This window comes from Furipterus horrens, unplaced genomic scaffold (assembly GCF_987537825.1).
Source record: "Furipterus horrens unplaced genomic scaffold, mFurHor1.1.pri manual_scaffold_4, whole genome shotgun sequence".
Taxonomy (NCBI): Eukaryota; Metazoa; Chordata; class Mammalia; order Chiroptera; family Furipteridae; genus Furipterus; species Furipterus horrens.
In genome coordinates, this window is record NW_028327174.1 from 36898457 (window position 1) to 36912581 (window position 14125).

The 14125-nt window shown below is 37.0% G+C and overlaps 2 protein-coding genes across 3 annotated transcripts in view; both read left to right on the forward strand.

Annotated features, from left to right (window-relative positions):
* BMAL2 (basic helix-loop-helix ARNT like 2) overlaps positions 1–1981 on the forward strand; it is a 72376-nt gene extending 70395 nt beyond the window's left edge. For both annotated transcript variants that reach the window (XM_090272956.1, XM_090272957.1), the window contains one exon: positions 1163–1981. In XM_090272956.1, the coding sequence (XP_090129082.1) occupies positions 1163–1299 (137 nt within the window). In that variant the 3' untranslated portion in view covers positions 1300–1981. The remainder of the gene's footprint in view (positions 1–1162) is intronic.
* A 1341-nt stretch (positions 1982–3322) lies between these two features.
* Positions 3323–14125, forward strand: part of SMCO2 (single-pass membrane protein with coiled-coil domains 2) — an 85146-nt gene continuing 74343 nt past the window's right edge. The window contains 1 exon segment of the mRNA XM_090272959.1: positions 3323–3678. The gene's annotated coding sequence lies outside the window, so the exon portion shown is untranslated.

A 14125-nucleotide genomic window follows, 5' to 3' on the forward strand; every position in this document is an offset into this window, starting at 1 on the left:
AAGACTTTTCCACTCAAAATCCTAAATACAATAATCATACTCCTATGTCACTTAATGGACCAGTCATTGAAAATTCAATTTTCAACTGAATCAGTTATTGGTATTGTTCGTACATACAATTTAAATAAAATGAAGGTATGTCTGTCTAGGAAAAATTGTCCATTCTCAGTAATTCAAGAATTTTTAAAGGGTACCAATGATAAACAGTTTAAGATATGATCATTCATTTTAACTATGTTTATACAAAGTTCACATCAAGTTAATTGAAATGACAGTTTTATATCCCCCCCCCGCCCCCCCAGAAACTAACATTTATTTATTGAAAATTTATGTTAAAGAAAATCAAAGAACTTGAAGACTCTGGGTATCAGCCGTACACAGAACCACTTATTAATCACCTCCAGTTCTATTGTACTTTGAAAGATATCTAGAAAACTTTGGTTAATCTGTAGCTATATTTTAACCCTTAATTTCTAGAACTTCTTCCTTCTCTCTAAAATCTGATTTCCATAGTCTCTCCTTAGATCCTTTTTTCAGTAAAAATTTGGTTATTTCCCTGTGATAAGAATACTAAAGTTTTAGAAACTTTTATCACAGCCTTCTCATTTTGGGGTTAATTTTTTTTTTTTACACGAAGCAGATTAAAGTTAAATTTCTCCTTCCAGGCTCTATACACAGATACCCTAACCTCAGTTTTCCAACTGTCTGGGAGTCTGTACCTTTCAGGCTGTTTTCTATTAGAAAATTCATAGACTAGCTCACTTATGTGTATCAAGTGAGTTAAGTGCAATTTATCTGACAGCAGACTGTTATAAAAATAGGTGACCCATTTAAAAATTGATCTGGCAACCCTGGCTCTGTGGATTGAGCACTGGCCTGCAAACCAAAGGGTCGCTGGTTCGATTCCCAGTCAGGGCACATGCCTGGGTTGTGAGCCAGGTCCTTAGTTGGGGGCGTGCAAGGGGCAACCACACATTGATGTTTCTGTCCCTCTCTCCCTTCCCCTCTCTCAAAAATAAATAAAATATTTTTTAAAAATTATCTTGCTTTTGCAATTTAAAATGTATAGTTTGCCCTCAAAAATGCTGTGCTTTGCCTTTTTGATGATGATAGTTTGTAACCTCCAAATGTACTTACATGGGCCCATGTTCTAATTCTGCAGGTGATGGTACCCAGCTGGATTTTGATGCCTTGTGTGACAATGATGACACAGCCATAGCTGCCTTCATGAATTACTTAGAAGCAGAGGGGGGCCTGGGAGACCCCGAGGACTTCAGTGACATCCGCTGGACACTCTAGCGTTTGATTTTTAACTCTAAAAATGAGAAATGTTTTACAGCATTTCCTTTACAAAAAAACTATATTCTTCCGTACTGTATTGATACTGTTTTTACACTTTATTCTTATTAAGGGTCTACCAATTTTTATAGATTTGCACTGACTTTCACAGGGGTCTGAGGAAATGTGACATTTTCCCTTAAATAGCATTGCTCAGAGTTGCCTACAGACCCCGTTATTCAGTGAACTGGCTTTAAACCCACTAGTTGCTATTTTTGCTAAAATATTTCTAACCAAGAGTATCACATACATCTTGTTTTGTTTTTGTTTTTATTTTTTGATACAGTTTTAATATGTTGGCATTTTCCTTGTGTCAAAGCCGGGATGTTTATGCCCAGTTGAGCACTTTGAGATTAATTTTTAAATGAGATTATTTTTATTTAAAACTCAGAAAAAGAAAAGTTGAGTGACTTTCAACTCTGCTTACAGAAAAGGAAGGATTTTGGGCCCTAGATATTAGTGATTAACTGTTGCATATATAAGATTTACTTTTAATATAACCACTCAGATTTTCCTTACAGATAGAACAGATTTTCGACACTGAAATGGTAGGTAGTAACTGATTACCTAAGAGGAAGAAACAGGCCCAGGCAGAGTAAATGTTTTGTGTAAAGACACAATTAAATTTATATTTTTTAATGTCTCATGTATCTAAACCAGCTTCTTTTTACACATTTGGGAAAGCGGTGGTTTCACTGGTTAAATGAATAATCAATTGACCCAAGAACTAATCATGGCTTTATAGATTATTAGGCAATTACAGTTACTATTGCCTATAACCAAAGGCCATTATATAAATGGTAAATACATTAGAAACATGAGGAAATGAGGAAAAAATTTAAAAACAATTTTCTAGGTACAATTAAAAAATTTGGAGAGCATTTTTAACCAGTAATTAATCCAGAGGTGGCCCAAATTGAGTGCAAGAATTAAGGATATTTAAAGCACCATATGTATGTCTACCATTTTGAAGATCACATTTCCATAACACCTTATGTTAATGGCTCTTTCTAGTTTACCAAATATGTTCCCATATAGTCTCTTTTGTGCCCCACAAATGAAAGCAAGGTAGGCTGGGAAACTGGTGGGGTTCAAATCCAGTTCTCTTCCTCTGGATGGTTCTATACCTTTCCAGCTGATTGTCCTCAGAGCCTCTCACCATAACGAAGCGTTATTTTGATCTTGCATATTTCTTTAGGCTGTAAGTAATAGATTGAACTTTCATCAGATGCATTAGTGGCAAACCAACCAACAGGTAATAACCAAAGTAGATGTTCCCATCTAGAGTGACATTCACAGTGGCTCTGCTGGCAAGGATGTATTGGTACATTGTCCTCTTAGGCCAACATACCACTCCTGTTTCTGATACTTGAGGACTTGAGACAGCCAGGTTTAGAATAAGCCAGAGAAACCCCTACAAGACATGGGGAGATTGCAGCAGCCTAAGCATGATTGTCAAGTCTGAGGAAGCATGAACAATCACATCTGTTCTCTGAGTCCAGTAGAGGGGCCTTCCTACACACTTAACACTTCAGGGGTGTGAACCACTGCAGGTTAGGCTTGGCCTCCAAGGTTGACCTAAGCCTGTGGTCCCAGGATAGGTCATGGTGCCTACATGGCCTCAAAAGCGGAGGGGACCAACCTTCATGATGCAAGGATCCTAGAGGCAAGCTACTGTGGCCTTGCACAGCAGCAGTTTTTTCCTCTTTGCATGAGAAGTTATTCCACAGGACCAGCTGAGAGATAGGCAGCTTGATGCTTTGATCCTTTAGTAACCCACTCGAATATTTTTCTGTAGATCTTCTTGCCCTGGACCCAGAATCCGCCCCCTGCATTGTAGGGTACTGCAGCTCTCTCAAGTTTAGTGTTTTCTTCAAAATGTGTTGTTGGCATTTGACTGCTATTAGGAGTGGCAGATATTTTTATGGCTTACTTATTTTTTCTGCTACCAATTAACGTCTTGCATCTTGGTTAAAAATATGCACTGAACGAAAGCATCATAAGAAGAATACTCTCGTTTTCTTTCTTTTTTTCACTCTAAGAATTACCTTCAGTGAAGTAGTTGGATGGGAGGAGTGCCTAGAATCAGAAGAGCCCACTCAGCCTAAATTTAGCTGTGTGACTGCAAGCAAGTCATTTAAACTCTCTGTGCCTCCGTTTCCTCGTTTGCAACAAGAGGTTTGATCTCTGAGTTTACTCCCAGTTCTGATTCTGTGATTCTGATTCACAGAACTGGAGCACGAGGGCCGGACTCGAGAACTGTGCTGTCCAGGGTGACAGCCACTGGCTGCCTGTGGCCAGTGGGCACTTTAAATGTAGCTAATCAAGTGGAGAAGTGATGTAAGTATAAATTCCATGTCATCTTTCAAACAGTATAAAAAGAATAACATATATTAGCAATTTTATTGATTCCATGTTTAAATGATATTGATATACTGAATAAAACATTAAATTTTTTGCTTTGGACTTTTCTAATGTGGCTACTAGGAAATTTAAAATTCCTCATGTGGCACAGTATATTTCTATTGGACATCTCTGCTCCACAACATTTTATTAAGTGAATATTACTGAAGTAGACCAAAGGTTATACCATGAATATGATATTTACCTCTAAATGTATGGTTTAAAAAGCAATTGTATATTTATTCTTGATTTAGTACAAATAACAATCTGTTTCCATGCATCGAATTTAAAACTTAAAAAAAAACAAAACTGGTAAACTTGAAAATGTGATCAGATATTTTATTATAGGATAGCTGAAATCAAATAAAACCTGAACTGTATGTTGACACCCTATGGCAGTAACTATATTGGAAATACATTCAGAAAAAAAAAAAAACCCAGGAAAGTACAGAATGGGGTTAAAGTATTTAATGACAGTGTTACCATGTAGAAAGGCTGTATTTATGAGTCATGTTCTTTGAGGGATTTCTGTAGAGTCAGGGACACAGGGAAGTGAAATAACCACTGTCTCACTGTCAGACTGTGTTTGTGGTGCCCAGTTCCAGATCCCTCTTCTAAAGAGCTGTCAGCCATTCGCGTGGGTCATTGTTGGGCTCCAAAACTGGAGATGCAGATTTGCCAAGCAGGGTATTGCGGGCAAAGCAAGGCTGACCTCTAGAGTAATCAGAAGCCATAAAGGAAAACTGCTAAGTGGCCACTAGGTGTCACTTGTCCATTTCTTTAGTGCTTTGTTTTCATTAGATGATTCCCCCACCCCACCCCCAAGTTCCATGGGGCCTAGGTGAGGCATCTCTGTCTTTTATGTCTAGGATTCGTCTGCCTTTCTAGTATGAGTTATTTTATGAGAAATGCTTTTTAAGAGAAGATCCTTCCCATATAATATGAGAACTCTGGTTTAGGGAGCTTTCCAGATGTGGCTCTAGTAAAAAGCTGACCTTGGAAAAGCTGTCCAACCTGGAATATGCTTTCTGGACTCATTTGAGTGTATGGTATATATGTTGAGTTTAGGTTTGTCTTTTACACAATTTTTAGCTTTTTACCAGTCCGTGCTTCTCTGTATATTGGTAATTTTTAAAAATTTGTGGTAAATAATGAAAAGAGTGAAATTAAACTATATTTTATAATAATGACTAGTTTGGAGTTTTTTTAATTTAATATATTAAAATTCCTCCAAAGAAGTATACCCCTTAACTGCTTTGTAAAGTGAAAGCAGACTAGGTAGAAGATCCGGTGTTCTCACACCACTGGGCAAGAAGTACATTGAACTACCCCACTGCAGACAGTTTTGGGTGTGTTCAGCAGGGTATGCTAACTGCTGTAACAACTCTAAATATCAGCGGCTTAACTCAGCAAAGGTTCCTTTCTGCTCACATCAGAGTCCAATGTAATCAATGCTATATGTCTCTATCTTCTCTCTCCCTCTTTCTCCTTCCATCTCTCGGCTTTGCTTTCCCCTAAGCTGGTTGAATCATCTGATGGACCTTCTGCCCCTTAATGACACTCAGAAGCTCCCAGCACATAACTTCTTATACCTGGCAACCTCAGTGAAGAGCTTTTTTATATCCTAGTAATTCATCCAAACATGTCCATTTTGGGGGCCTCTGGGTTAATTTGGTTTACATGGACTTTCCTGTGATCAACAGGCTAGGATACACAGATTGGCCAGGCTTTGGTCTCATGCCAAAGCCTGGATTTAAATCCTCGAAAGGGAAATTGTGTCAAAAATAGCCAACTGTCCTACAGCCCAGGGCCAGGGGAAGGAATGGGGACGTATGCACAAGGGACAATGGAAAACTTGTAACTCATCATAATTGATTTCCTAGAGTTGTGGGTTTAGGTCTGCGAGCCTCTACTCTTTTTGATTGTTTTATTTGGGGAGAGGGTAGAGAGGAGTAGCAAGTTATACCACATGCTTTTAACTTTGGCCACCTTTTTTGTGTGATATCCAACCCTTATTCAGTTTGAAAAACCCTGTCCATTGCTTAAGGCATCTGTGCAGTGAGAGAGTCAATAAAAAGTTGCCTTAAATCCTTGTACAGCTATGTGTTTCTGGCATTCGATGTACAGTCTCTTAGGCAGTCCTAGTTATTGGCTGATCTTTAGGCAGTATTTCCCACATTTACTCCTGTCCAGGGGAAGATCTGTTGTATTTTACCCTGGGGGTAAATACATTAAAATAATTTGTGATAAAGTACATTTTTTAAAAGGATGACACTAAGATTAAAAGTCTAGGTTATATAAACTTATAATTTAATAGAACTCATGAAACTCTCATTTAATACTTGGTTGAGTGAGCAACAACCCAAAAGGTTTCCCATCTACCAGAATTGATATCTAGACCAATAGCACAAAAGTAGCTGATTGTTTAATTACTTGGGAGCCCATAGTGTTCTGTTTGATTTAACAACAATCAAGAAAAATATAGTTGTAGTGCCTGAAATATTCCATTCTTGGAGGGGAAAAAAATGGATATTTGTTAGCATATATGTAAAATGAAATTTATAATATTATTCACTGTAAGAAGAAGAGTTCTATTTCTTTTTAAAAGTAGCATTTTTTAAGTTTTCTGATTATAATAACTTTATATTCCTTGTTGAAAATTCAGGAATACTGAAAAGTGCTAAGAAGAAAATAAAAATCACCTATAATTTCACCACTTAGTGAAAAACCACAACTAACGTTTGGGTGTATCTTTATTTTTTTCTTGGTGTTTATATTCTGTTGAATTTTTTTAAGTTAAAATCCTGTTGTTTTATGCATAAAATATACATATAATAAAATTGTGTAAAGTAACACATGCATATTGGTTACACATCAGATAGTATTTAAAGGCATAATATTACCCCCCAAAGTCCAAGTTATTGCTAATATACTTTTTTTCCTTAGTTATTTTTTTAATTTTTAATTTTTTTAAAGTATTTTACTGATTATATTGTTACAATAGTTCCAATTTTTTCCCCTTTGCTCCGTTCCGCCCAGCACCCCACTCCCCCAGCAATCCCCCCCCCAAGTCCATGCCCATGGGTCGTACATATAAGCTCTCCCACTTCACCCTTTCATATATTCTTCTTAAATATACTTTTATTGCCACTTTTTGATTTGCGTAGAATGGGTATAAAACAGGAAGCCAGTGATTTAATTATTCCCCTTTTATGGGACATTTAAGATGTTTGGAAAGTTTTACTATTATGGTAATATGTCAGTTAACATCCTTCTACACAAACATGTTTGTTCTTTTGTTTCGGATGAAGTTACTGATGTGTAGTTACAGATCAAAATAGCCCAGTTGCTATATAGAAAGTTTATATAGTGTTCTTTCCAGAGAATTTTTCTGGGGTTAAATATGTCTTCCTTTCTTAATTTTGTTATCTTTTATGCTCAGAAAGAAAAAGTTCCCCACCCCAACGATCAAATAAATACACACCTGTGTTTCCTTCTAAGTATCATGTGGCTTCATATTTTACACTAAAGGCTTTCATCTAGGTGAAGTTTATGTTAGGCCATAATGACATGGAAGTCTACTTTTTCTTTCCAAAATATTAACCACTTACCCCATAACCATTCAGTGACTAATCCTTTCTTTTCCCACTGATTTGAAATGTTACCTTTACCGTTTATTAAGTTCTTATATTATTCTGGGACCTGTTTGGAAAAAAAGTGATGGTGGTAGGTGAGGAAGGACTTCTAATGTATTGAATTCATCTGGCTGCCCAGTCTTTTACCAGTATCAACTGTTTAATTAAATGTCATAGTTTGATACTGACCTTTCCATTATGTGGTAGTGTTATCACCTTTTCTTCTAAAGGTTTCAGAGTATGCCTCCCCAAAACATGCTATTTTAACATACTGATTATTTTGAACTGAAGGCACTTGGAAAATATCAGATGTAGGAAGGGATCTCTGCCCCTCCCCCTTTTTTACCTAAAAGCAGAGCATGAAATTCCCCCTGAGATAGGTGCACCCCCTGTACCAGGAAGAGAAGAACAACCTTATCAACAGAGATTGGGAGTCGATGCTGAAATGGGCCTGTACAAACAGACCAACTGAAATAACCCCAGTCTTCCATGTATTTCTCAGGTACTGTCCAGTAATTTACACTGGCCCTAGCCCAATCCCCTATATCTTGTCACAACCTGCCATTTTTGCATTCTTTGTGCAAAAAGGTATGTAAGCTTTTGGGCCTAAAGGCTTCTTCAGGTCCTTATCTTCCTTCTCATGACTCCCGTGTACACACACGTAAGAATAAGTCTGTGTGCTTTTTACCTGCTGACTGATGGTATGTCAATTTAATTCTTAGGCCAGTCACAGAACCTAAGAGGGTAGAAGGAAGCCTTTCCTCCCCCACACTTCTTCCTTATTTTCTGAAAAGTTTTTAAAGTATAAAATACGTATTTCCTTATAAATATATAAAATAGGAGTAATGGCTTTTTCTGATTTTCAACATTTCTTCAACTTTTTAATTTCAGACTACAAATAGATCACTTAAGTCAATTAATTACATTTACATTGCAACTAAGTCTTTCAGGAAGAGTGCTGATGTGTTTAGTATTCTATGCTTTTGTTGTATATAGAATACATTTATTCTTGGAACAATCTATCCAATGCTACAATCTGTATTCTCTTCAGTGGCTGACCGTTTCTGAGCAATAAGAATAAAATATAACCTTTATTAAATTCTTTATATGGCTGGCACGGTTCCTAAGCTTTTTGTATGTATTAATCTAAGCTTCCTAATAACCCTGAAGGTAAATGCTGATCTTAATCCATTCTACACATAAGGAAACTGAGTTTCAGAGATTTAAATAACTTGACTGTTACCCAGCTCAAAAACTATGGAGTCAGAATTAAGACTAGAGCAGCCCAGACTTGTACTCCTCACCCTGCATTTTGGGAAACCCTTTGATTTCCTTGCAGGGTCTTTATACCTTTCCCCAAACCCCATCTACTCAATGCCCAACAATTTTAAAATATTTTTAAATTGTAAAATGAACAAAATTCACTATTTTAACCATTTTAAGAGTACATTTCAGCAGGGCTAACCATATTTACACTGTTATGTGATAGAGCTCTAGAACTTTTTCATCTTGCAAAACTGAAATTCTATACTATTGAACTAGAACAACTAATTCTAAAATTTATATGGAACCACAAAAGAACATGAATAACCAAAACAACCTTCAGAAAGAACAGAGTTGTAAGTACGTATGCTTGGATTTCAAACTATACTACAAAGCTATAATAATCAAAGCAGTATGGTACTGGCTCCTAGGTCAGTGGAACAGAGGAGAGAGCCCTCAATTAAATCCTTGCTTCTATGGTCACATAATCTATGACAAAGCAGGCAAAAATATACAGTGGAGAAATGATAGTCTCTTCCAACAAGAAGTGTTGGACAAATTGGACAGATACATGCAAAAAATGAAACTGGTGAGGCCTAAAACCATAAAACTCCTAAAGGAAAAGATAGGTAGTAAACTATTTGACATCAGTCTGAGTAATATCTTCTTAGATATGTCTCCTTGAGCAAGGAAAAGAAGCAAAAATAAGCAAATGGGATTTCAATGCTTCTGCATAGCAAAGCAAACCAACAAAATTAAAAAAAGACAACCTACTGAATGGGAGGATATAGTCACAAGTGATATACCCAATAAGGGGTTTAAATCCAAAATACACAAGAAAGTCACATAACTTAATAAAAATAAATAAACAATATGACCAAAAAAAATGGACAGAGGACATGAAATGACATTTCTTCAAAGAGGACACACAGATGGCCAACAGACATATGAAAAGAAGTTCAAAGTCACTAATCAGGTAAATGCAAATCAAAATCACAATGGCATACACCTTACACCAGTCAGAATGGCTATTATCAAAAAGTCTACAAATAACAAGTGTTGGTGAGGGTGTTGAGAAAGGGGAGCCCTTTATGCACTGTTGGTAAGATTGTGAACTGGTGTAGCCACTATGGAAAACAGTATGGAAATTCCTCAAAAGATTAAAAATAGATTTACCATGTGTCCCAGAAATTCCACTCCTGGGTATTTATCTGAAGAAAATGAAAACACTTAATTCCTTTACATCCATTGCAGCATGATTTACAATAGCTAAGATAAGGAAGCAGCCTAGGTGTCCATCAATAGATGAATGGATAAAGAAGAGGTGAGATACACACACATACACATATATACACACACACAATGAATTATACAGCAATAAAAAATTTGTGTGAAATCTTAAAAACCCAAACAATGAACAAACAAAACAAAGAGCCAGATTGTTAGAAACAGAGACCAAAGGGATAGTTGCCAGAGGAGAAAAGGATGGTGAAAAAGGTGAACGGGAATATAGTCAATAATATTTTGTGGTAAGTGTGCATGGTGACACATGATCACTAGATTTAGTAGACTGGTCACATTGTAAGGTATAAAAATGTCAAATCACCACCACATTGTACACTTGAAACCAATATAACTAATATAGTGTTATATACTAACTGTACTTAAAAAATAAGCAGAATTCCTCAAACGTCACATTGAGTTATGACTGCAGATTCATGATGATTACAAGCATATTAAACTCAGAGAAATCTACCTAGAAATTATTTAACTTATTAATCCATCATCATTTCCTAAATTGATTTGATTATAGAACCCTTGTCACATTGTTCCTATTAAAATAGCATGAAACAAGATTCTTACAAAATATTAGGTTGGCCAAAAAATTTCATTTGTTTTTTACCATGAGATGACTCTAGTAGTGCTTAGTTGTCTTTAACTTCATTCGAAACAATTTTGTTAGATTGTATTATGACAGCTGTCATATCAGCGTGGATTTAAAGAAAAACGTATCAAAATTGGTGAATTTTTGTGTAGCCATTTTAATATTGAAGATGGAAGAAAATAAGCAAAATGTTTGGCATATTATGCTTTTTTATTTCAAGAAAGTTTAAAAACAAAACTGAAACACAAGAAAAGATTTGTGCAGTGTGTGGAGAAGGTGCTGTGACTAATTGAACGAACATGTCAAAAGTGGTTTGTGAGTTTCATGCTGGAGATTTCTTGCTGGAAGATGCTCCACGATAAAGCAGAACAGTTGGAGTTGATAACAATCTAATCAAGACATTAACTGAGAACTAGCAACATTATACCATGTGGGAGATAGCAACATACTCAAAATTATCTAAATCAATAAAGTTATTGGTGAAAATGGAAAATACATCTTTTACAGAAAAAAAACTATGGACTTTTTTGGCCAACCCAGTAGGTACTTTATATATTGAAGCTGGTGCCTGATAGTTCCCATAAAAATGTTAGACCATTTATTACACTGCTGTCAGTTCTCTGAAAAAAATGGTTTTCAACTTTATTTTACATAATATCTTGTAGGTTTTAGTCTCTACAAATTTTGTTTAAGTTTTTAATGGTTAAAAAACACAAATGTAAAAAAACGTGAATGTTTCAACAATATCACATCTTCAAATTAGAAATAAAAATTTCAAAGAGCATGAGAAAGGAAATTCTAAAACACTGTCCTATTTGTTGGGATTATTGTAAACCAAAATGACTAAAAGAATGAATAAACAAAAGTGATGATATTGTTATTAATGGGATATTTAAGAGTATCGCATACAAATGAAGGACAGCCACTCAGGCCCACAACCTAGACCTTGACTCTTATTTTAACTCTAGATTCTCATGTGTTCACATAGATACAATTTGGGCGAACATTTATTAAATAGGTCCTTTTCAAGATATCATAGGAAATAAGTCATTAAAAAATCATAGCAACAGTTGCTGGGAACATGCAAGGTTGCAAAACAGTGTAAGGCTTAATGCTTTTCCCTCCAAGATGTGTGTTCACGGGAATACCTGTTAGAAGAACTAAATCTAGCTTTTCTCTAACAGAGTAACATACTATGAGATATATATAGTGCTGAAACATACAGAGCTGATTTCTTATACATAAACTAACATGGAAACAGAGCTAATCAAAACAAATGTAAAAAATCCACAGTGGTTCTCAATATGGGATCCCAGGATAAGTAACATCAGCATCACCCAGGAGCTTGTCAGAAATGCAAGTTCTTGGGCCTCACCCAGGGTCTACTGATTCAGATACATGCTAAGGTTTGAGACTATTGCCCCAGTTCTCATCTGCTATTGGTCTGGCCTATCTTTATCAAACTTGTTGAGGCTTCTCATTGTGTCATCTTGGAAACAGTGGAATTTCCCCACATTCAAGGAGCAGAACACAGAGACTTGTTTTCTAAATATAACATCTAATGAGTAATCAGAAATGACCCCCCTCTATAGTAGGATAGAGTGCAGAAGTTATCTATGTATTTTCAGAACACAAAAAGAAAATTTGCTAACATTTTCAGAAAAATACTAAAAAAGTTCTGGTCTCTTTTGTCACCAGCTTTAGATAATCGATCTATAAATAACAAATAAAAGGAAAAAATAACAGGATAAGAGTTTAGCTATGAGACTGATTAATATTTGTGGCACTTCAAGGAGAAAAATCGTGTAGGCATGTCCCAGCTATGAAAACCACCCAAACTCATATAAATAGAAAGAAGATATTTTAAAGTATGATAATAGAGGCTGCCTCCAAGTCAGACAAGAGGGCACCTCTGCTCTAGGGACGGAGGAGACATCATCCCAAACCGTGAGGCCGATGCTGTGGTGGAGGCAGCCTCTGTAGATATCTGTCTGTATACAGAGGTGGCATCTGGAACTGGACCATGGTGTGTGGCTTGAAGGTTCCAGTCACAACAAACCCTTTCCAAGGAATTCCTGAAATCTACCCACCTTCACATTCACCTTCAAAGCAATGTGATCTATGCTGAAAACTGGGTTCCCTAGCCAGGCATTTTTTAACATCCTGGGTTATGTTTCCATTTGAGGGGACACTTAATTTTTCAGATTATAATGACACTCTAGATAGAACATGGTTTTCCTACCTCATCACCACTGACATTTAGGACTAGATAATTCTTCGCTGTGGAGGATCTATCCTGTGCACAGTACGATACTTAGCAACATCTCTGGCCTATATCCACTAGATGCCAGTAGCAACCCCCACCGTGACAACCAAAAGTGTCAAAAGTTGTCAAATGTCCTCTGAGGGGTTGGGGTGCAAAATCCCTTCCTCATCCCAAGTTGACAACCACTATTCCACAGATACATTTTCTTCTCTTGTTAAAGAAGATGGAAAAAAAAAAAAACCTTCCTGTTCTTTATCTTCATTAAGGCCGCTACGCCTCAGATCCCTCTTTTTTCCTTCTTTGTTTATCCCCTCTCCTTATGCACCCTTTACACCTCCATCCCCTTCTGCCACAGAGTCTTCCTTCCATACCCAGATTGGTCCTCTAAGGTCACTCATCCCTTGTCAGTGTTCTCAACTCCCTGGTCCCCATTATCCTTTGGCCTCACTCAACTCCAGAAAACCCCACTCCCACATTAGGACTATCAAATATCACATGGGAAAAATTATAGGTTTGCATAAATTCGTGGTCTCACCCCAATGAGCCTCAGTGAGGCAGCGCAAGGTTCTTGTTTCTCCTCACCCACTTCACCCTTTTCCATCCCCACCTTGAGTGGGAGCTCTTACCACACTGAAAAGGTGTTCAATATTAACAAAAGCAGGCTGTTTTTCTCTTGGTTTGATTTGTCTTATTAATAGTGCACTTTGAAGAAAAGAAAATTTCTGTGTGTTGGGGGGAAGGGTGGATAATATAACTGTAAGGAGTAGATCCACACTCACCCTGCCGGCATGAGCCAGGGACAGTCCTTTCCCAGTATGACAAGGAGCACATTCAGGATGGTTCTATCAAGAGAGGAGAGGGGTAGGAAGAAATGGGGTGGGAGAGAAAATGAGCTTCTGAATACCTACCTACCTAAGGCTGACTCTCTGTGAACTTAAAAGCGACTCAATAGGCCAAATAAAGAAAAGTTTTGCCCTATGCATTGACCCTCCAATAAGTTCTGGTAAGCTACCTAAGAGTAAGGATGTAAGATTGCACCCTTCCTGGAAGTGGACTGTACTCATATGCCCGCTGAGGCATAAGCATCACAGGGCCTGAGTGAGCTACACGTATTTCCAGAGCCGGTTGTCTGACCCGTTTACATTTAACAGCTGTTTCAGACTTTCCCTCACTTGCTTTAAACTTTCTATGTCACTACTTTTTCCATATTCACAAAAGATGACCTCGCATATCACTTCACCATGTTCCCCATGAACCTAAAGCAGAAACCCTCTTTGAGGTGGCGGGGACTACTCATCATTTGATTAACTAAAAAGGTTTATTAAAACAGGCAAT